Below are 24939 nucleotides of genomic sequence, written 5' to 3' on the forward strand. Positions count from 1 at the left end.
GGAGAAAGCCATAAATAAAATAAATTAGTGAATAGTTGATAGAGTAGAGGGGAACTTTAGCTTCTGGTGTGATTCTGCCCATCGTATCCATCAAGAGGGGTGGCAGAGTTTCTGAGATATGAAGAAGGTGCTTCCATGTGACGGTCAAGAGGCGGGAACGAGGTCTTGGTGCAGTGTACATTCAAAGTGCCAGAGAAAAAAAATAAAGTCGGAAAAACTTACAGGAAAAAGAAGGTGAGAAGTGCAAGTCTAAGTCCGTAGAACAGGGAAAGCCTCACTGAGAAGGTGACGTTTGACCAAAGACTGAAGGCTTGGGAGTGAGTGAGTGATGTGGGGAAGAGTGCTGCAGGTAGAGGAAATAAAGCATATGCAAAGGCCCTGCATCAGTCTGAGCAGGAGACCAATGTTTCAATCAAATGGGATATTTTGAGGAGAGTTGACAAAAGTGATTATTTACAGAGATGTGCATGGGTTGTAGGGGAAATGACAAAGAACGGTGTAGTGTTTAGAGAAGTGCACAGGTTGTAGGGGAAATGGCCAAGAATGGTATAGAGTTCAGCAACTGGAGACAGTAGAGCCCTATGATCATCACTGAGCTTGAGCGGATGACTGGTAAGTGGTTATTGGAACTTGGAGTAGTGAACAACTGTGTTGGAAATCTGCCTGACAGGAGCTGTAACCCAAGGTTGAGGGATATAGGACCTGCAACACTGCCGGAAAGAAGCATGGGAAAGGAGCAAAAAAGAGACTAACCTCACTCTCTTCCCCACTTCAGATTTCTGCTGGGCTCCCCATTGGCCTTGTGGAAATTACTAAAGGGAAACCTCACTACCATGGACCCCGGAGGTTAGAAGGGGAGGCTGGAAAGGGGAGCTGGGTCACCCAATGTCAACTAGAGGGAGAATGGTCAGTTATGGACCCCAACAGAAGAACCTCAACAGGAAAAACATCAAATACAGGACCTAACAGGGAAAGATGTATATTGCATTTCCTAGAAAAGTTGACTATCCTTGCAGCTCAGCAGATGAGAAACTATTATCACCGTGAACTCTTGCTTTTCTGCAACGGACTTTCATTCAAAACAACCCCTCTCAACTTCCTCCTTCTTCTCCATAAAATAACATTCTTCTTTTTTGTTTGTCGGACTTCTCTATGATTTTGCCATAGTTTGCATGTCCCAAATTGCAATTATCTGTTATTCTCAAATGAACTTCTTTTTGCCGGTTAAAAAAAAAAAAAAGAAAAGAAAACAGACTGCTTTATTTTTTTTAAGTTTATTTATTTATTTGGGGGGGGGGCAGAGAGAGAGAGAGAGAGAGAGGGAGACAGAGAATCCCAAGCTGGCTCCATTCTGTCAGCACAGAGCCCAACTCGGGGCTTGATCCCATCAACCACAATAACAGCAGCAAAGTTAGTGTATAGGGACCAATGCTGGTGGGTGGGTCAATGTAGTGGTGGTGGGAACTTAAAGAAGTTCTCTTTCAATTCTATTATCAGTGAGGTGAAAAGAAAGGTCATCATTTGGGAGTGTGAAAGGGTAAGAAGGTGTGGAAGATTCAGAGAGAGAGGAGGAGGTATCTTATAATCATTTAATACATGGGAGTGTGAGTGGCCTAAGGAAATGTGACACAATTTGGGGACATCAATAAAAGCTTACTTGAAATTTGAAGTCATACATTTAAAATGAGACCAACCAGCGTGTTTGCCCATTTCACTCGAGCCACACTTAGTTGCATAGATGGAAGTGTAGATAAAGTAGAGAGATGCATTTGAGCAGGGTTCAAGTTTTGCTCAATGAGTGCAGTGAAATAAGAGGGGAGTCAGGGATTGGGAGTGTTCACAAGGGAGGTTCTCTAATGATTGAAATGGAATTTACATTTAGGTAAGGAGGAAAACAGACAGTTGGGGAATGAGTCGAGAGGGGGCAAGGTTAAAGGAAGGAAGATTCATTGGAGCAGAGGGATTGTTGTATGTCAGAGAAATGAAGTTTTGAAATTGAGATCAAGGGGGAGTTGCATTTCTTTATTATGACAGTCCTGGGTTACGGCCATGGGAGTGTGTGGCTGAGGAATTGCTGAAATTGTGACTATGGGTGAGAGGAGTTTAATGAGCCAAGAGCCCGTGGTGTTAAAGAAATCATTCATATGAATATTGAAATCAGTAGGATGAGTGGTAGCAGTGGTTCTGGAAAGAGAGTTAACAGTGAGCTGGATGCTGTGGATTTGTTTGCAAAACAAGAGAAATTCAAAGCTGGGTTTCTTAGGAAGCATACAAGGGTGTGGAAGTGGCAATGAGAAACAGAGAAGACACTTGTCAAGATCCCCATTTAGGGCTGTGGGAGAAGACAACCAACCTTGAGGGGGCTTGAGGTGCAACATGCCCTCACAAGATTGATACTAGTTAAACTAAGAAGGGCAATAAAGCCCCGGGGAAAGGTTGAGGTGGTTGGGTGTTTGGGGGATAAGGGCACATGGAAGAGTTTCAAGAGTTGGGGAAGAGTCAGGGATTGGGACAGACTCGAGCATACGGATACCTTAAAGAGGTGAAGAGTTGCCTGGGAATCTGGGCCTCTTGGGATGATGCATATAAATAGTGCAAACAGCTATCATGTGATGAATCCTGGCAGTCTCAAGGCAGAGTGGTGTTGAGTCTTCAAATAGGGAAAGGTATTGAGGAGTGAGGACACCCCCTTCATGGCTTCTGAGTGATGTGTGGAGGCTGAGGAGATGGGGTGTTACTTTGAGGACATGAGGTTTTCTCTTGTCTCCAGAAGATGGGAATTTTGAGTTATGGAGGGGGCACGTTACCTCAGGATGCAGAGCCAAAATTATTTTAATTAAAGGAAATGCTCTTGCAAATGTTGCCAGACTCAGGGAAAAGAAACCCAAATGATTACGTGGTGAACTGATGCAACATTTTGGAAAGGGCCCCCCCCACCCCCCCATGGCTGGTAAAGAAATCCATAAACAGTGAGATAAGAATGTGGGAGAATTCCCACCATCTATCCATCTCTTCGTTGGTTAATTCAGTTTCAGTTTTCTAGCTTTTACAGATTTCGTTTTAGATGTTTCTTACCCAAATTGCCCAAGTAGTCGCTTTGGCTTAATACTACACTTTAGGAACAAGGCCATTAAGATTTCTTGGCAGAGTCCTGATCGGTAGGCAATCTCAGATATTTTGTTTTGGCGTTCCTTTAGACCTTAATTTCTCTGGATTTGGTGGCATAAACGTCATTCCAACTGGAATTTATTGAGTTTTGGTATGCACAGTAATTGGTTATGCCCTCTGAGAGCTCCAGAAGAACTCTAAGACGCTCGGTAGCTTAAATGAAAGTGAATGTTGCTTTGCATTTCTCAGCACTTTTTCCTGCTGAACATTTCCAGATAATATGGAAAGTGCACCCCGAGCTTCAATTAGTTTTATTATGGCTATTATTAAAATTAAAATTTATAATTTAAGAGAAGGCCTGCACATTTAGAAACCCCCACCTGTGGACATTAAATTGATTATAGGGCAGAAGCTATTTTATAGTTGTAACCAGAAAATCTGGGATACATAAACAGGCTTCAGCTACTGCCACACATCTCTGTTCTTTATAGCAAAATTCCTGGAAGATGTTTTTATCCTCGTTGGCTACATTACCATCACCTTCCATGCTCCCTGGTATCCACTCTGTTCAGGCATTGTCCCTATATTGTTCATGGAGGCCATTAATGCTCTCCAGCTTGATTTCCATGCAATGAATGTTTAGTCCTCATCTTGTTCTCTCAACCATGTCTGACTCAGTTGATAATTTTGTCCGTCTCAAAATACTTCGGTTGCCTTCTCGGCTCTCACATTTTCTAATTTTCCTGCTTCTTCCCTAGAGATTCCTTATCAGACTCCTTTGCTGCCTTTTCCTGGCCTTCCATGTCTATAAGATGCTGTTAAAAACTCAGGGCTCTGTCTTTGGCTCTCTTCTTTCTGAATAGACACTCATTTTGCAGGTGCCCTCAATTTTTTGTGGTTTTAAATCCTGTGGTTTTAAAAATTATCAATAGAATGGTGTTTCTCCAATCTTTCTTTCTAGCTGTGAGCTCTCCCTGAACTGCAGTCTCAAGTGTCCAACTGTTAGACATCTCTGTTTAGACGCCTAGTGAATGTCTCAAACTTACCAGGACCCCAAACTGAACACTGATTTCCTCCTCTCTCCAGTATTTCTCATTTCGGTAAATGACACCACCCCTCACCTGCTTGCTCAAGCCCAACTATCATGGCTCTTTCCCCTTATGCCCAAAATACATTTATGCATCCTCTGGCTCTGGCTCTGAAATATGTCTAAAACCCAACTACTTCTTAGCTCCTTGTCATTATTGCCCTGGTCAAAGCCTTTGCCTGGAGTGTCAACAAAAGCCTTATAACTGGTTTTCCACTCTCGTTGCTCTCCTAGAGTCTAGTTTGCATACAGAAAACAAAGAGACCTTTTAGAAATGCCAGTCAGATTATGTCCCTTCTTAGCTCAGAACTTTCCAAAAGACTTTGCATGACACTGACCACTAAATACAAAGACAAGGCCCTGTGTTTCCTCCATGCTCCCCCTTTCCCATGCACCTTAGCCACACGGGTCTCCCCATTCCTTGAACACCCTAGATATGTTTGGACCTAGATTTTCACCCTTGCTCTGTCCTTTGGCTACAGTGCTTTCTGCCAAAATCCATACAAACTTACTTTATTATTTTATTCAGGTCTCTGTGAAAATGCCATCTACTCAGAGGACTTCCTAGACCACTGTTTCCGAATACTAACTCCCCACCTGCTCCCAGCTATCTTTCTGAACTTTTTACTGCCTAACGTTAAATTATATATGTATGTGTTTGTTGTTGTTTCTTCCGATGGAATGTAAGCTTCTTAGAGTCAGAGGCTTATTTTATTTCTTTGTTGTGTCTGAGGCACCTCGAACATTTTAAGACTGGGAAAAATTAAATTATTGCTGGTGAGGCGAGCCAGAGTTGGATCTTCCCCAAGGAGAGTTTTGAGCATGGTAAGCATTTGACAGATGGCCTGGAGTTATCTTCTTCTAGCAGTTGTGATGGTCCAAGGGACTATTTCTGATAAGGAAACAGAAAGAACATTTTAAACATTTTACATTTTTATGTTTTAAAACCGCATGGTGAGGAACCAGACCCATAATAAGTGCTCAGCAACTTTTTGTTGAACAAATGAAAGAATGAATACAAGTATATGTATATGGGATACACAGAGATCATGTTACAAATTACTAGATCATCAGATGATTTATTTTGCAGCTACTATCCTTCCCATATTAAAAATGTTATTTAGTGTGGCAAATAAAATATATTTCACTTAGCTTTGTGTGGCTCCATTAGGTTTCAAGGTAAAAATATTCTATAAGTGAAAGAAAAATATGAGTGTATCTTAATTAACTAAAGATATGAATTCTTACAAATATACTTAAATTGTAGTCTGAGAACCATTGAAGACAAAAATTATCTGTGTTTTCAAGCTTTCACACATCAGGTAACCACATGACAGGAATTTCTTGAAAAACTGTATATCCACAGTAAAGACATATCCAAATATAAGCAATATAATTTATTCAGTTTTGGAGTATTGTTTTCTTTCAGTCTTGCATTTTCATCATACAAAGAAATTAGGGTTTGACATTCTTGGGCATGAAATTCTGTCCCCTCCTTTCTGTGCTGATCAGGTTAAATGCTTCTTTCCTTTGCATTTCACCCAGAGCATAACAAGAACTGAGTGTGGACAGAGCAGGGGTTTGGAATGAACATCGGTTAAATTGTCAGGAAATGTGGCTTCCAGTCTCCATTTTACCTCTCATTAGCCATGTGACCTTGGGCAAACCACCTAACCTCTCTAAAAAAGAAGGTATTCTTCTTGGCCGCTAAGAGGGCTTTTCATTCTGCAAGTCTCTGGATTTATGGAGTTCCCAACAATTCATTCCAGGGTGAGATTTCCTCTCACCAAAGTGCACCCATCTTCAACATTGCATGCCAAGGATGAGACCAAAGCAGAGTGGCTTAAAATCATTTGGAATTCTAAATTATGGTCACTCTTTTTATTGCTTCAGCATTAACACGATTCACATTCCTATGTTTTGTTTTTTTTTTTTTTAATTTTTTTTTTCAACGTTTTTATTTATTTTTGGGACAGAGAGAGACAGAGCATGAACGGGGGAGGGGCAGAGAGAGAGGGAGACACAGAATCGGAAACAGGCTCCAGGCTCTGAGCCATCAGCCCAGAGCCTGACGCGGGGCTCGAACTCACGGACCGCGAGATCGTGACCTGGCTGAAGTCGGACGCTTAACCGACTGCGCCACCCAGGCGCCCCCACATTCCTATGTTTTTAAAGTCAGTTCTTTATCAGGAAATCACTTGGTTTGCATGAAACATAAGCAGCATTCAACAAGAGCTGGTTAATGTTATGCACAGGATGAATGGGCGTCTTTTTGCTGATTTTAATATGCTGGCTCTAACATAGTTGAAGGATGCAGAACAAAATCAAGGTTTGTCCTTTTAGCACACTATTGTGCTTAGAGAAGAACGCAAGTTTCTAATATGCATTTTACATGTCAGAATTTTCAGACATGTCCAATTTTTCAAAATCAACTTTATTGGACTATAATTTACAGGCAGTCTAATGCACACGTTTTAAGTGTACCGTTCTATGAGTTGTGCCAAATGTACAAGCCATGGGCTATGAGTTGAATTGTGCTCCCCTCCCCCCAAAAGAGATATATTGGAGTCCTAAACCCTAGTACCTTAGAATGTGACCATATTTGGAGAGTCTTTACAGAAGTGGTCAAGTTCAAATAAAGTCATTTGGGTAGGCCCTAATTTAATATTACAGTTAACTTTATAAAAAGAATAAATTTGAACACAGGGGCATGCACACAGAGAGAATGTCCTATGAAGATTGAAGTTACATTTCCAGAAGCCAAATAACACCCAAACTTGAAGAAAGGCTTGGGTCAGAACCGTTGGTGCCTTCCGGGGAAACATGATTCCGCTGACCCCTTGATTTTAGATTTCCAGCCTTCAGAATAATGAGACAGTAAATTTCTGCTGTTTAAGCCACTCAGTTTGTGATACTTAGTGATGGTGGCCCTAGGAAACTAGGATATACCATGTAAGATATATAACATTCTCCTTGCCCCAGAAACTTCCCTGGCATCTCCATATGCTCAATGTTTACTCCCTACTCAAGGAAAAATACTGATCTGATTTCTATCACTATAGATTAGTTTCGACTATTCTCAGACTTCATATAAGTAGGATTGTGCAATATATTGTTTTCTGTGCCTAGCTCATCATATTATTTTTGAGATCTGTCCATGGCTTTGAGGATGTCAGTAGTTATTCCTTGTTTATTGTCAAGTGTTTCCTACTCTCTGCTGGTTGTTGCAACTCAACTGAACAGAAATGTCTGAGTCTGTTTCTGCATTCTCTGTTTCTCAACTATTTTGAAACTATTTTTGTTCTGCTACTCCAAGAGTAACATGAAAATAAATAATTAGTATGCTCTCAAAATAAGTTATTGCTGAAACTCAACTCTAATCCTAAAAGAAATGGTTTGACCCAGTAAGTCAGTCAGTCAGTCCCAAAAGATTAATATTATCAACACATCTTCTGGTAGAGAGAACAAATGATGCCATCAAAGAAGCCATTCAGGGTACCATTTTGTCTCTCGTGTAAGATCCAAATACTTGAAGATATTTACATACACCCTAATTTAGGGATATTCCTTCTTTTTGCTTCCTCTTTCTCCGTACATGTGCTTCACCAAAAATCCTCTACACGAGGAACCCTGTCATGCCTACATGCAGAAGGTGACCCATTAAATATTTATGATATATCATGAAGCTTATCCTTAACTTTGATCCACCCCCAATCAGATAATAATGACTCTTCTCTCAAAAAGTTACTATAAAAATTCCTTTACGTTTAGGTGGTACTAGACCTTGGCATTCTATACTAAGTTTACATTTTCCAACACACTATACCCATTATAATCATGTCATTCTTCAACCTGTCCCTCATACGTGTGCATGCTTGTAACGTTTCACTTGGAATGTTCTTTATCCCTGCTATCTACAGGGCCTTAAATGGATTTCTGTTTCTTCTACAAGACATCCCTTAACAGTTCCATTTGGCAGCGACCATTCACTTGGTCTGCTGCACCAAGCACTATAAGGGATGCATGATGAACACTGTGTAAATGTTTATTGAAAAAATGAAAGAAATAAGCGAGCACATCTTGGTAATGTTTTTCTCTCTAACTCTTAAGTTCTATGAGGACAATAGTAATTTCCTGAACATAAGGAATTTTACATGAAAAACTAATCTTCAAAGTTCAAACCATATAATAATTCTAAAATGATTTTTTTAATGAGATTTCATTTTTAAAAATCATGCTCTGGTGATAATTTACAAATAGTCCAATTTGATTGAAGAGAAGGATGCGTAGTGAAAAAGTGTTAAAGATGTGTGATCTGGGGGTGAGCTCTAGATATTTGATGTCAGTCTGTAAGCTACAAGGAACCATTGGAGGCTTTTAAAAAATATTTTCTTTTTAAGGAATCTCTACACCCAACGTGTGGCTGAAACTCACAACTCCGAGATCAAGAGTTGCATGTTCCACTGACCGAGCCAGCCAGGTACCCCACCATTGGAAGCTTTTAAACAGAGAAGCCTAAGGACAGTTATAGGCTGAACTGAAAGAATGGAGGGCTAAGAGAATGAAGCAGTTACAAGAGTATTATAAGAGTTAGGATTATGCAGATTTGGGAATCTTGCATGACACCACTATACTGGCAGAGTCGATGGTATGATTATGAGGATTTGGAAGAGGCAGCAACCGAGGGAAGGGCTAGAGTGGATGTATATTTAAAAGATAGGTGTATTGACCAGTTGGATATAGGAAATGGAGAGTGAAGGGATTCCAGAATGTCTTAGTCTATTCAGGTTCCTAAAACAAAATACCATAGACTGGGTGGTTTCTAAACAATAGCGATTTAATTCTCACAGTTCTGGAAGCTTGAAAGTCCAAGATCATCATGCTGGCATATTCAGTATCTGGTGAGTGTCTGATTCCTTGTTCATAGACAGCACCTTCTTACTGTTTCCTCACATGGTGGAAAGGCAAGGGGTCTCTCAGTGGCCTCTTTTATAAGGGCACCAATCCCATTCCTGAGGACTCCGCCCTCATGACTTAATCATCCCCACAGGACCCACTCCCAAATACCATTACATTGGGGATGAGATTTGAACATAAGAATTTTATGGGAAAACAAATATTCAGTGCATAGCATAAGACATCTTCGATTTTTAAATGAAAATATATCTAATATTTTCAATGTTCTGATTCCTCTCCATTTATTTATTATTATTTTTAAATTTTTTATTTTTTAAGTAATTTTTACACCCAGCATGGGGCTCAGACCTACAACCCCGAGATCAAGAGTCACATACTCCACCAACCAAACAAGCCAGCCACCCCCAATTTCTCTCCATTCTACTTTCCCTTCTCCTCTTTCTTTTTCTTAGAGTGTAAAGAAAGCTATAAGGCCAGAACAGTGGCTTCAGAATTTGTCTCCATTAGATGGAGTCTCTGATGAATAATAGACATAGCCACTGTATTATGTAGACATTTTAAAATGAAATCTATTTTAGTAATGTTTTTTATGTATAATCAAGTGTATCGAATTAAATTCGATACATAAGGACAGAAGACTTACTTGGCTGAAAATCAGGAAAATGACACCATTTTGAAGGGAGAGCAAAGCAAAACGTACAATGTGGGAAAGATAAGAAGGAAAACAGAGGAAGGGCTGTTGGTAATGTCTTCATGCTTTTGAGCTAATGCTAATCTTCCGTCAGCGATAAGTGTGCAGACATTAGCCAACAATTGCTCTTAATAAATAGCATTTCTGATTAGCCTGACATTCCACATTCCTTTTGGCTTCTCTGTACTTCTTCATATTTTATTGCTTTTGGAAGGCTTTTCAACCTGAAAGTAGTGTATTCTCTATACGCTTCGGTAGAGAAGTAAAAAGAGAAACAAGGAAGAAATGAAGTAAAAGAGAAATAAAATAGAGATTAAAAAATGTCTCACATTATCCTTATACGGTCACAATTGTAGTGTATATTTGTAGCACCTCAACTTTCTTCACATTTCACTTTCTTATTTTACATGTATGATAAAATTGAAAAAGCGACCTCACCCCCCCCCCCTCATTTTATAGATAAAGGAACTGAGTCTTTAAACATTTAGGTGATGTCTAGTATTTTATAATTTATCATTAGCTTGGCTTTTGGTTCCTTAACTCTTTTTTCAAGTTTCTTATTCCACTGTGGATTGTTTTTTGGGTTTTGTTTTCTTGTTAGGGTAGGGGGGCATGGCAAAAATAACTGGAAGATCAGTAGAGAAAGACACTTTCCTTTTCTAAGCCAACTGTCTCTCCTGCACTCCATCTCACACACCCGAAATTCAATAGCAGCAGTGACAGCTATCTGCAAAGCGAGTCTGGCCAAATTCCATCACCTTCTGTGTAATTTTCAGTGGGTATAAGTCGCTGTAACTACTGTTTTGTTCTGCTGTCCTTGACTGTACAGTCTTGGAGATACGGTAGTTTGCTCCCTACATTATCTGGTCGGTCACTGAAGTGGTTTCACACACCTAATTCTTCTGACACATGAAAAGTGAAGCAAAGCTGGAACAAGCACTAACCAATGTGTGCCTTTTGTCCAGAGTTTAAAGAGTGACATCATAATGGGAAAGCAGACCCATGAACTCCCCATCTCCGTGGTTCCCCACCTGTCGTGTTAGTGAGTCATCCCTATGACATCTCTTTGGGTCCCAGTCTGGCTTTGTCTTGTGCAGACAGAGCTCAGCTTTGCTCTGACTCAGCTGGTTGCTGCTCTGACTTGATTGGTTCCCGTCATCTCTCTCAGAGTTGCTGCCAACTTGCGTCTTCTGCAGTTTCTAGCTCCAGCAGCTCTTGGCTTCCTGCCTCCTGACCACTCACCTCTCTGTTGCTACTTAATTTGCCTCTGTCTGTCTTCTTTACCCCAGACTCCCCAATCCATGTGGCATTCCCCTACCAGCAGGGAGCAAGTACAGGTCTTTTGACTCTGAGATTTGCCTTTTAGTCACTTGAATCCTGTCTTCTCATTGCTCTTGGGGAAAGGGCTACTGGACAGTACCTACCTTTGTGCTTTTCATCTCCTTCCGCATCTGACTGGGCCTTGAATGAGGTGCATGTCTTAGCTTAGAGTGAGGATCTATTTTCCTAAAGGTTGCAGCCTGGCCACTGTCTTAACTTAAGTGGGTAGGGGAGGTCTTAGCTCCTCATGGGGCTTGTTCTCGTTATTCCTGGGGCCTGCTACTTAGGATTGAAGAGCTCCACCAGGAAGTGTGAATTAGATTCAAACAATTCTCCTGATTGCTCTAGCAACTGGCAAAGACAGAAGATCTGATTCATGCCCAGTATCCCCTGAAGGTGTCCTTTGAAGTTGAAGATCATGACTCCTCATCTATAACAGTGTTTCCATATTAAAATAATAGAATACAAGTATATTTGAAATTGCACAAAATTCTAATTGTCCATTAAGTGTCTGAAGAGACTCGTGTGCATTAGCAATCGCCTTCTCTTACCGATTTAATCCTTTCGGTGGCTGTGTTCTAACAACATTGAGGCATAGCTGATACCAACGTGGGGGAGAAGCAGGGCCTTGGACACTAATACCACCTATGTCATGACAGATTTCAGCAGTAAGTTAAAGCTGAAGGAGTCAAATATGAGGCATGTCGTACTTAGGATGACAGGGCCATATCCAAATGTTGCCAAGTTTGGCTGTGGCTTGGGCTGGCATCTCCAACAATACTGTAAGCCAGTGGGAGAATGGAGAGACCAGGACTGAGAAGAACCAGTGGTGGCTGCAGAGGTGGCTGCTTGCTCAAACAAGTTCATCTCAGCTTGATCTGGGCTGGCCTGGATTCTCCTTCTGGAACTAATGGGAGGTTTGGAATAGTGAGAGGAAAGCCAGGTCTGGGGGTTGTTGTACAGAAATGAGGGGAGTAGTGGAACTCACTATCAGATGAGAAGTTGAACTGGTTCAAAAGAAGACTCTGGCCTTCATCAGGGAGTACAAATGGCAGGCATAACCCTCTCGTGGGAAGGGGGGAAGGGTGTGGCGCGTTGTTAAACCCATAGATAAGAGGTCGGGGCATTATAGCAGGATTTCAGATCCACCAGAGGAATGTATTCTCAGTAGGCAAGTATCTGGCCAATGTCCTCTTCAGGCCCATTAGATGGCAGGTGAGAAATAGAACCACAAATCTAAATGGCGGTTCCTTATATAAAGTCTTTCTTGGTTGAAATGAAATCACTAACTGGGTGGAACGGAATCTTCTGGTTGAGGGGAATTAGTTCCTATAGGCTGTGGGTCAGAGTGACAGTAGCAGTGACGTGGTGACATGCGGTGACTAGCCTTCCTAGTTTGTCCAGGATTAAGAAGAGATTTCTGGGACGTGGGCCTTTGAGTTGTAAAACTAAGACAGTCCTGTTTTAACTGCTGGTCACCCTACGAGGAAATAAATATATCTGATAGTCTTGGTCAAGCACCTCCTCAAGTATTAACTCAGGGTTAAATATGAAAAAAAAATTAGCTCTTTATGTTTATACAAAAGTGTGAAATGTGGGCTTGGCAGTAATTTTGGTGAGAAAATAATATTCACTCATTTTTTTTTGCTGATGTATTTAATCATAGAATCTTAGAATTTCTGAGTTGAGATGGAAAGTAGATGTCATTTAATCTCTCACTGAGAGAATGATAAAATTGAGAGCCAGGGAGTTTCAATAAATAACTCAAGTTTGGATAGTTAATTAAGGGCATACATTTTTTGCTTGGCCATCCAAATTCTTTGCTTGGCCTCACTAATTTGTTCTGCAGCACCTAAAGCTTTTTCCTTTTTCCTCTTGGCAAGAGACTTTAAAAGAATAGATCCTAAGAATTCTCATCACAAGGAAAAAAAATTTTCCTTCCTTCCTTCCTTCCTTCCTTCCTTCCTTCCTTCCTTCCTTCCTTCCTGCCTTCCTTCCTTTTTCTTTCTTTCTTTCTTTCTTTCTTTCTTTCTTTCTTTCTTTCTTTCTTCCCTTTTTTGTGTTTGATGGTTTTTTGTTTTTTGTTCTTTATTTTGTTTCATTTTGTTTTGCTTTGTTTTGGTATCTGTGTGTTAACTGAACTTACTGTGATCATCACTTCACAATATGTGAAAGTCTAGTCACTATGCTATATTCCTTGAACTTTTATGGTGCTGTGTGTCGATGATATCTCAGTATAACATGGGGGAAAAAGAGACTTTACCACACATAGAACAGGCTGATTGTTCTTTTTTCAGTTAGATTCAGTCAGCCTTCTTTAGAAAGTTGTAGTCAAATCTATTATAGAACTCTAAGAATATCAGGCTGCAATGTTTCTATGACAATTATTGCTCTTACTACCGAGAGCATGACTACCATTATCACAATTACTGTAGTATGTGGGGGAATAGAAGACAATGCTTGTTTCAACCCCAATTTCTTAGGTGGGTTGCAGTGAAAAATACCATAAATTCAAGGAGTCTAGGAGTACTTCTTGGCTTACTAGATATCTCTTCATGGTCCCTACTGTAAATCTCTGAGATGGATGCTGAGCTCTGGGGTCAGTCGATTTATTCTTTCTTACATGTTGTCATTTTGGTTACTGCCTGGGCTATAAGTCATGTTGAGTTCTTGCATCCCTGCAGTAGGAAAAGAAATAGAGTATTGCACAGTGACCAAAGCTTTGACCCTGTACACTGTTACAAGAGAATTCCATACCTGCAGAGTGAGTGAAAATGACAAATAACTCTTTAAGCTTCAAAGTTTAAAGGAACAGATCGATTTCACCTGGAGGGTCAGCCTGTCATTTTTCATTCCATGTATTGTCAGGTCCATCATGTTTAATATGCCCAGAGTAGCTCCTGGGGGGATTGTCTGCTACCGAGAGTCACCAATAGAAGAATGTTTTGAACAAGTGCATGGATAAGATGTGTTCGGGGGCACTTGGGTGGCTCAGTCAGTTAAGCATCCAACTTCAGCTCAGGTCATGATCTCGCCGCCCATGAGTTCGAGCCCCGCATCGGGCTCTGTGCTGACAGCTCACAGCCTGGAGCCCGTTTCAGATTCTGTATCTCCCTCTCTCTCTGCCCCTCCCCTGTTCATGCTCTGTCTCTCTCTGTCTCAAAAATAAATAAAAGTTAAAAAAAATTAAAAAAAAAAAGATGTGTTCGTAGTTTAAAGGTGCTCCAGGTAAGTTCTGAAACAAAAATAGTTCAGATTCTTCACTCCTTAAAATTTACTCCAGGGGGCACTTGGGTGGCTCGGTCGATTAAGCGTCCGACTTCGGCTCAGGTCATGATCTCAGGGTCCCTGGGTTTGAGCCCCACGTCGGGCTCTGTGCTGACAGCTCAGAGCCTGGAGCCTGTTTCAGATTCTATGTCTCCCTCTCTCTGTGACCCTCCCCCGTTCATGCTCTGTCTCTCTCTGTCTCAAATATAAATAAACGTTAAAAAAAAAAATTAAAAAAAAATTTACTCCAGAACATGATCCTTGGAAGTAGCTCGTTGGTGTTTCATCTGGTCCCCTCCAAGGTTGCACTGAGAATAAATTTGATCTGGGTTAGGAATTGAAGACATAGACTCATAGTTTGTCTCTTCAACCTCTAAAATTACCAAATGAAAGGTCAAATAATTAAATATCATCACCAATGATTTTGTTGTTGTTGTTAACATGACATCACAGATTTGATTCGGTTGAATAAGAGACTGATTTATTTGCCAAAAAAGTGCCTTGATTATTTTGGAATTGAACAGACACTATTTTTGTGAAAAAACAAACAAACAAACAAACAAACAAACAAAAAACTAAAAACTTCTCATTGTTCCTAGGGAAATTATGGATTGTTGGAATGGTGAAGAAAGAAAATGGATGTTAGGAGGAGTCCAGGAAAGACGTATCTGTCACAAAAAAACTGTGTTCTTCCATAGTAGTGTCGAGCCGGGGAAGGGGAATTGATGTTTCAGAATTAAACGTTTCATCCCTAGAATTCTAGGACTTACTTTCTAAACCACCCCAGAAACTTCCTTTAGTTTTGCGCCTTTCCAGGTAGTTCTAAAACGTCCCTTGTTGACCAGTAGGCAATTTCTAATGGGGAGTTTTTAAATTTGGCCAATGTCACCCCTGTCATGCTCTCACATAAGCACTAAGTTTAATGTTATATAAGTGGTAATAACCTAGAGTTTCAGGTTTCAGTAAATATAAGGCCTATTAAGTACTAAGTGAGGTTCGTTGCTTTTGATACTTAGTGTTTAGCTTAAAATAGTCACTTTTTTTTTTATTTTGGTATAAAAGACCTTACATGTACTTGTTGGACAATTAAAGATTAGCTTCATGAGAAGATCAAATTTAGATGGTTAATAAACCCACACCAGATTGCTCTCACAGGCAGAATAAGAGTTTTTCCCTGTAATATATTGTTTTCAATAAAGAATCAGTCCCTACATTAGCTATTCCAATATTCATTACAAAGGAAAACATAATAAACCATATCTTGTCGGATTAAGAAGCTCTTGAATCAACCTTCAGAAGACAAAGTGGAGCTTCTGAATAAACAAATTATACTATGCAGGGCAATGCCAACAGGCAATCTTAATTATGCTATCTTCCAGCATGTGATAGTATTTCTTATGAATTATTGTGGACAAACACTTGGGACAGCCACCAATAGTGTAATTTTTAGAGTAGCTGCATTGTGTGGTGGTTCTTACGCTTTTCTATTGTGCTTCAGAATGCCTAGTTTTACCATCTTTCTTTAATTTGATTTAACTCACATTTGATCTTGTAATTTGACCAAGAATAAATCTCTATCTAATTAACAAAACGCAGAAGGGAAGTAGGGACAACACATCCCATGGTTTAGCCACATGCAAATGAGCAGGTACCTTCTTTTGGTGCATGCCTTGGAGGTTGAAAACCTTTACATATTTTCCTGTACTGATACACTAAGTGAGAAAGGCAAGCTAGAACCATCTTCTAGCTTATTTTCTCCTGTATAAAAATGGAAAAAATTGCAGTTAATGGATGCTACTTTTAGAAGGATGGTACAAAAAAAGTAGCAAGGAATTTGCCTCAAGCAATATAAAACATTATACCCATGTTTTATGCACAAAAACATTGCTGAAAGTTTTCATTGTATATCTAGATTATATGAATAGAAGATTAAATTCACTAAGGTTGAACTGGTTATTTGAAATGTCATTGATTAATCTTCCTGCAAAACAGATTTTCATTTCTCATGCTTGCTGGAAGCATGACAGAAACCATCAATAAAGCACCTGTGTTTATAATAGACTTCATGAAGGTAGACAGAGTTTCCATATTTTGTGATATGAAAATCTGTTTTGTAGCCACAGTTTGGTATAGCGTTAGAAGCACTTTGGGCCATTTTTCAAGTCTGCCCAAATCAAGGAATTCCTCTGAAATGATCTCACAAAATTTGTCCGGATTCACCTGAATGTGCTTCTAGATCAAGGTTTCTGCATAAAATATCACAGAAAAGCAAATTGCCTTTGTCAGTTAGTTTAGTAGTCTTATGTATGATGCACACCTTTCTACTACCTTTGATATATAAGCAATTCGAGGTCAGCAGAAATAGCTTCTAACCAACAGTTTCATTCCAACATTTCCGACATGTACTGTCTAAAATGTGACCAAGATAATGTGATGATTGCTTTCTGAACTTCTCCTGCTATTTCCTCTATAAAAAGCATCTTTATGGGCAGCTAATCTGTGACAAGCTTGACTTTTTAAGGTAGTTTCTCAAAGTGACAACCGTGGCCTATCTAATTTATTTTCCCCCACCTATATGACAGCAATCAACCTGAATATTTAGGTTTTCTTGTGTCAGATAAGATGTCCTAATATTAATGAAGGATAATTTTATGTATTTCAATTTTAATTTTATTTAATTTTTAAATAAGCAATATATTCACATGGTTCAAAAGGCACCAAAGAATATTCATTGAAAATTCTCTCTTCACCCTTGTCTTTCAGCCACCCAATTACATTTCCTGGAGATAAGAATGCCACCAGTTCCTTGGGTATCCTTCCAAAGAGATTCTGTGCTGCATATATAAACATATACATCTACAGATATAAATATGCTATATGTTGGGGAGCCTCTAATGAGCTATGTAGAGTTTCCTGATTTCCTGTGTGGTGTTGGCTCCCTCGTACTTCCAGACAGCACATGCATCAGAATGTCTGAGTGGTTTCCACAGGTGTACCAGGCAGTAGCAGCAGAGAAGCCATTGGGTAGAAAGTGGTGGTGGTGGTGGCGGGGGGGTGGTACGGATGAGAAGAGGTGCGCGAAGCTACGCTTGCGTTGAGGTGGGTCTTGAGTGACAGCTTGCAGTAAAAAGTTGAGCCAAGAGGGCATGAGAAAAGGCACAAGAGACATCCAATACACAAGACATTCTGGTGGGATACACAGCCAGCCCATCAAAGTAGACAGGTCAGGAAACAGGTGTTGATACTGAGATTATAGCACAGACTCAAATTTTAATACAATCTAATTCTATAAAGAGACTCATCTTGAGATTTTTCACTCCATGGATTGGCTTTTCCTACTAGGCTTTTTATTTTGTATTTTTATGTTTTGGGTAAAATGTACATAACATAACATTTCCCATTTTAATCATTTATAAGTGCACAATTCAGCAACATTAAGTACATTCACATTGTTGTGCAACCAAAGAGGCTTTTGTAGAAGAAATGCATGGTAGAAACTTTCAAATATTTGCTCACATTGCCAGTTGCTATTTTATGCCTATTTTTTCACTTCAGCCCTTGCTATATCCAAAAGTGTATGACTTTGAAGTCTTTCTGTGAATTCACCTTCTGCAGATCCCATGCCATGGAGATCATTAAAAGAACAGTGTTATGTCTGGAGTTCTAGAACTCCATAAATGGCTGAGAAATTCCAGGGGGGAAGAACCATTAAAAATGGCCATTAAATATTGTTTTGAGAAATGCCACTTTCTGAAGTACCTGGACATGCATTATTTGTACTGCTGATAAGCCTGGGCGACATCAAATTGTGCAAAGGTCTTTCTCCTAAGCGGAAAAAGGGATGGTTGATTCATGATAGGAGTTGGCTTTAGATAAGTGCTTTATGAAAAACCACATCAACTTCAGATTGTGTTGATGACCATTGGTAGAGATAGGATGTGTCTTGATTATATAATTCTGAGGGAAAAAATATATCTTTCTACCTTTTAGTGGGTTTGCGCACTGGCTGGCGTAAATACGATTTTTCTCCTTTAAATCCACAGTTCCTTAAAATGTGCCTTGGGAAAATACCTAGATACTTTTCAATAATCAAGTATCTCTAATGGCATGTATACTGAATACTAGAATACAAAATTCCAAGAACATGAAGCATTTTCCTCTCAAGAAGCATTTGAGCCTTCCTCTCTCTGTAGGATGGATGAAGCTTCTCACTAATGGTGCCACACAGCACATTTGTAAACTCCTACTTCAGCGATGTCATCAAGTCGGTGATTGTTAGACTCACGGACACAAGCATGTACACAGACACACATTCACACATACAAATCACTGGTTAAGGATCTTGACCCCAAAGATCCTAGTTAGAAATAAGTCATATCAGAGTCACCTTCCATCTTGTACACACAAAAATTTATAAGAATGGGGGTAAATGCTGCTGCTTGCTCTTAGTCTGTTGAGGCTGCTATGACAAATACCATAGACTGAATGGTCTGTAAACAACAGAAATTTATTTCTCACAGTTCCGGATGCTGGGGAGTCCAAGATCAAGGCACAGGCAGATCTAGTTAGTGCCTGGTGAGAATTTGCTCCCTGGTTCATAGTCGGCTGTCTTTTTACTCTGTCTGTGCACCTGTTGGAAGGGGCAAGGGAGCTCTCCGGGTTTTTTTTTTCCCTTAATTAAAAAAAATATTTATTTATTTTTGAGAGAGAGACTGAGTGCAAGCAGGGGAGGAACAGAGAGAGGGAGACACAGAATCCAAAGCAGGCTCCAGGCTCTGAGCTGTCAGCACAGAGCCCGACGACACGGGGGCTCAGACTCACAAACCATGAGATCATGACCTGAGCCAAAGTCGGATGCTTAACCGACTGAGCCACGCAGGTGCCCTTCTGGGGTTCTTTTCCTAAGAGTACTAATCCCATTCATGAGGGCTCAACTGTCTTGCCCTGATTGCCTCCAACTGCAAAAGGCTCCACCTCCAAATACCATCACACTGAGGATTAGGTTTTAACATATGAATTTGGGGGTGGCACAAACATTCAGTCTATAGTAGTTCTTAAAGCATCTTGTCTAGGGAGATTTACATATAACAAACTTTTAATCATCTTATGCTCATGTTAATAGTTTAATCTGAGCTCTTTGGGGAAATAACTTGCCAATTTTTTCTGAACATGTGGCTATTCTTAAAGAATCTGTGCTTGGTATTTTTGACTTTGCAAATGGAACATAAGTAAATTGTTCAGTGCCTTTGGTATGCCGAACTAATCTGAAGATGTTACTGTGTCTGAAGTTTCCTGTGTCTTATCAAAGAGCAAGAGAGATATGCTTCACATTATGAGGAGCACAGATATTCGCAGCTTTGAAGTTATTTCTGTGTCATGTCCTATTGGATTATTTGGGCCACTGAAATAATTAATTCCGTAAAGGGATATTATTAGAAGACTTTATTATAACTTTTATGCAAGGCTCAAGGCAGTATTTCTCAACTTCGGCACTATTGCCATTTTGGGCCATCTAATTTTTCCATTTTTTTTTTTCAATTGAAGTATAATTGATTAGGTAACTATTGTGGAAACCGTAGGACGTTTAGCAACATTCCTTCTGTCTACCTTCTAAGTGCTAATAGCTCCTTCCCCCATTTGTGACAACCACAAATGTCTCCAGGTGTTGCCAAATGTCCTTTGCAGGGAAGAATGCCCACATTTTGTACTGCTGGCTTCAGGGAATCCTGATTTAGGGCATGGTTTCTAGAATTAGTCTTAATGCCAGTTGCATAAATCGAAGATGCATAAGAACAGCTGTAGCATAGTTAAAATATGGAAATAATCTTCAGCCAATAGCTAAGTAAGTGCATATTTGTCTTCCTTCTTTTAAATCGTGTCCTCAAAGTGAAAATATAGAGTCAAAACATATGCACATTTTGCATTTTGGTGTATGTTATCAAGCTGCTCTTCAGGAAGATTTGCCCAACTTACATGCTAATAGGGCGTGAGTTGTCCCCGTACCCCACATCTTAACTAGACACATGTCTTTGGAAATAGGTTTTTCGATATGTTAAGAAAGCCACCAAAATTTTGAAATCATGAATTGGTTTAATTTGACTGTTGAAGTTTGTGATTGTGTTTTCGTAAGCCATGATCATAAAATTCAACATCTTCCCAAGTGAAATCATGTTAACCCATATTAGAAGGTTTCAGGGACTCTAGAGAGAGATGAGAGTAAATTATATGTCTGGTTATTGAGACAAAAGACTGTATCAATATTCTTACGAGAATAGTGTCAACTCTGTAGTTGAGCTGATTTTGGTTTAAGTTTCTCCCTTGGAAATTCTGGTAAGGAGTGGTGATGGTATTTAAAGTATTGCATTATTTTTATCACATTCAGTGACAAAGAAAAGCCTCACCTTCACTTCATAGTGCTTCTTCTCATGGAGTTATTTTTGAATCCCTTTTCTTCAATTGCTTTTGAGAGGCCAGAGCCCAAGTGAAACACAGTTTGGGTCTGGGTTTGATGTGAGATGGTTTCCAGAAATCAGGCCAGTAGCTCTCATTTAAAAGATAATGATGCCAGCCAGGCTTAGAGCCCTCTCCTCTGGTGGACTAAGGCCCAGCCTAGGGCTGAAAGATAGCAAATTACACACTGGAGTTGTTTTTTGTTTTTGTTTTTGTTTTGTCCCAGGAAGCTCCTGTGAGAGAGACCATCCTGTGCGACTTTCTTTCCTTCTGCCCCCTTCCCAACTTACCTACAAAGCCCAAAGGACAAAGGCAGTTTGCTTTCAGAATTTGCCTTATGAGTGGATCTCCTGTAACTTTGGGGGTGGGGGAGAAGGAGTAATGGGGTAAGGAACCAAAATTTATCAAACATGTGCAGCATTCTAGCCCCGTACTGGACTTCTTTCATTTCCATGGCAACAACATGACATAGTATGTTAGTCAGGGCTCTCCAGAAAACAGAACCATGTTGTGAGTGAGTGTGTATGTGTGTGTGTGTGTGTGTGTGTGTGTGTGTGTGTGTGTGTTCAGAGAGAAAGCGAGAGAGAGATTTTATTTTTAAGGAATTAATTCGTGTAATTGTGGGGACTGGCAGACCCAAAATCTGACTGGTAGGCTGAAAACTCAGGCAAGGTTTCTATGCTGCAGTCTTGAGGCACAATGATCTCCTCCCCCTTGGGAGAAACCTCAGTCTTTGTTCTTATGACCACCCATAATTTGGAAGGTAATCTATTTCAGTCAATTGGTTGCAATTGTTAATCATATACACAAATACCTTCACGGCAACATCTAGACTAGTATTCATCCAAACAACTAGGCACTGTAGCCTAGGCAATTTGACACACAGAATTTACCCTCACAGATGGTTCCTGGAAGCTTAGACAAAGCAATAGCCCACACTAAATGGTGTACCATTTATAGATGAGGAAACCTTGGCTCAGAGAAACTATGTAAGTTCAACGAGGTCCTGTAGCTTGTAAGCAGTGGGACTAGGATTTAAATCTGTCTCTGACTGATTCCCAAGTCTACTGTGTTCATTGCATGTTCATGCCCCACCCCCAACATATACACCTACATGCATTCACACTTTCACACACCCACATATTCATATTCATGCAACACGCTCGACCTCACACACACACCTCCTCTGGCCCCACGCATTAACTCTCTTACCCTTTTAGCCTGATCCCTGGAAAATCCACGTCATAGAAAAGAGAAAGTAACCCCTATCATCTCTCATAATCACTGACATCTGAAGGGGGAGGATGCACCATCGAGTGGGGATAAACTGAGTCAGAAAGGAAAGCAGCTCTTATGCTAACAAACTGAAACCTCATGATTTTGTTTAGGCCGTCTTTTAAGAAAATATTCCGCCATTTTCAGACATATGAAAATTATTCAGGGATCTGTAGTTGGGGCTGAATCTTCTATGAGCAGAGCTGAAGAGGAAAGTCAATAACCCTATCAAGTGTTTGAAGTATTCTAAAATATATATATTTGGAAGCATCAGTCTTCATATTTGGGGAGCATTTTAGAACTTTTTAGACTCCTTTCTTACCCCTTCCTTCTTTTCAGGGAGATTAGAATATTCCATTTTTTATCAGATAGCTATATCTTAGGGTATTGCGTACCCTCATACATTCAGTGTGTGCATTGAAGCCACTGGGAAATATAAAATGTGAAATTTAAGCAGTTAGAAATCAAATGGCACTACTTCATTGGAATATAATCATTCAACCCCTAAATCATCATGTTTTGTCTGTGAGTTAGGAAGGGGCATGGTTATTTCAGAAAAAGGAAATTTGATTGCAGAGATAGCAGATTTCTTGAAAATGTCCACATTTATCTTTTTTTCCTTTGACTCACCTTATGAGGATAGCTTTGGGAGAAAGCTGGGAAATGCTATGAACTCTTGACTCAAGGAAAATGCTGATCTTACAATGGAAAACAATGTAGCTATTTTCCAATTGGAGATCTCTCCTTTGAATGTTTTAGGTAGGTGAGCAATTTAAATCTGGTAATTGACATAGAAGACATTTGGTTGGTTTGTACGTTTTATTTAGTAATTGACTAATTTGTGGACGAACAATAATTTATATTCATAAACATAAGATGAGTTCTCTAGATTTTAACATTACCTCCATATCCATCTGCTATGAATGCTTAAATGAGCATCAGACACGCATACACACACCAAATTTCACCATTAGAAATGTCGAAAGTATTGAAAAGTTACAGCAATAAACTAGAAATTTCTACTTTAGATGTGCACACACTCCTTAAATTCATTTTAAAGGGGGAAGGGTAATAATATTTCCCATCTTTACTTTATATCTGCCCAAAAGAATGCACAAAGAATATTAAATATAGGGGCGCCTGGGTGGCGCAGTCGGTTGAGCGTCCGACTTCAGCCAGGTCACGATCTCGCGCTCCGTGAGTTCGAGCCCCGCGTCGGGCTCTGGGCGGATGGCTCGGAGCCTGGAGCCTGTTTCCGACTCTGTGTCTCCCTCTCTCTCTGCCCCTCCCCCGTTCATGCTCTGTCTCTCTCTGTCCCAAAAATAAATAAACGTTGAAAAAAAAAAATTAAAAAAAAAAAAAAAAGAAAAGAAAAAAAGAATATTAAATATATACCACAAATTACAATACCTTTAGGAAGTGAAAGGTTCGTATGCTGCATGTCAGTTCTGGCAGAAAGCTAGTAAAACATTCCATAAGAACATTCATAAGATCCCAGGACTTACCAGTCCTCATATACTTTTAGTTATTGACACAACCTTTCTTGTCTCTATTCACCAGCCGTAAAAGGGATGAAATCAGCTGTGTATTTTTGTGTGGTAGCATAGAGATGATAAACATTCAGAATTATAGACAGAACCACACATAGAACCTGATTCTCCAGTCCAGGAAACAATAAATAGAGTGGTAGAATATTTCAGGGAGAAGACCTAAGGGCTTTTAAAAATGAAAATGAGGGGCGCCTGGGTGGCGCAGTCGGTTAAGCGTCCGACTCTTGATCTCACCTCAGGTCTTGATCTCAGGGTTGTGAGCTCAAGCCCCCACGCCCAGTGTGGAGCCTACTTAAAAAAGTAAATTAAGATGAAAATGAATATTTGAGACCTAATCTTATCCTGTGAAATTTTATTTCTCGGTGTGCCTTTCTGAGCCAGCTAAGAAGGGCTGGGTAGAACTTGACCACAGTATTCTCCAGGCATAAGGCAGGGGACATTTAGAAGTAAAAAACAACTCCCCCCACCCCCCCCCAAAAAAAAACCACCCAAAACTTCAGGGAACCAGAAATCCTCCCTCTTAGCTTTTGCTCTTCCCTCTCCCAGTACATCCTTTTTAAAAAAATGTTTATCTATTTATTTTGAGAGATAGAACGCAAGCAGGGGAGGGGCAGAGAGAGAGGGAGAGAGAGAATCCCAAGCAGGTTCCATGTGCCCTCAGCACAGAGCCTGATGTGGGGCTCGAACATTTGTTTGGACAAATGTATAATGGACATGGGTCCACCATTAGAGTAACATATATTAGTTTCACTGCCCTAATAATCCTTCCTAAACTCTGGCAACTACTGATTGTTTTATTGTCTCCATCGTTTTGCCTTTCCCATAATGTCCTATAGTAGAATCATATACTATGGAGCCTTTCTTTTCACATTGGCTTCTAGAAAGGGCTTTTTCCAACCATAACATACTTGAGCCTTGCTAAAACAACCAAGAAGCAAATGAACCATAGTTGTATAACCAAAAGGCTTAATAAACAAAACCAAATGAAAACAGTCACCATTAAGTAAGTCACATTAAAACAAAACAAAAGGAAAACTCCTGGGTTTTGAAGACCATTGTTCTTCCCCCCCCCCCCCAATATATTCTTTATTCAGATACACCAATTTTTAAAAAAAATTTTTAATTTTATTTAAACCCAAGCTAGTTAACTAATATAGTGTAATAATGGTTTCAGGAGTTGAATTTAATGATTCATCAGTTGCATATAACACCCAGTGCTCATGGCAACAAGTGCCCTCCTTAGTGCCCATCACCCATTTAGTCCTTCCTCCCAC

The 24939-nt window shown here is 39.9% G+C and overlaps 1 protein-coding gene across 4 annotated transcripts in view; it reads left to right on the forward strand.

Moving 5' to 3' along the window:
- The window catches only part of LOC112850414 (uncharacterized), a 327008-nt gene that overhangs the window by 185750 nt on the left and 116319 nt on the right, over positions 1-24939 (forward strand). For 2 of the 4 annotated variants that reach the window (XM_086675794.1, XM_086675792.1), the window contains 2 exons: positions 8596-8675; positions 9046-9096. The exons of 1 other annotated variant lie outside the window; for it this stretch is intronic. In XM_086675794.1, the coding sequence (XP_086531920.1) occupies positions 9075-9096 (22 nt within the window). In that variant the 5' untranslated portion in view covers positions 8596-8675; positions 9046-9074. Of the gene's footprint in view, positions 1-8595; positions 8676-9045; positions 9097-22804; positions 22875-24939 lie in introns of those variants that run through there. One more of the 4 variants, XM_086675793.1, reaches the window with a different exon arrangement.

Source organism: Puma concolor, chromosome C2, assembly GCF_028749965.1.
Source record: "Puma concolor isolate L17-30 chromosome C2, mPumCon1.1.hap2, whole genome shotgun sequence".
NCBI lineage: Eukaryota > Metazoa > Chordata > Mammalia > Carnivora > Felidae > Puma > Puma concolor.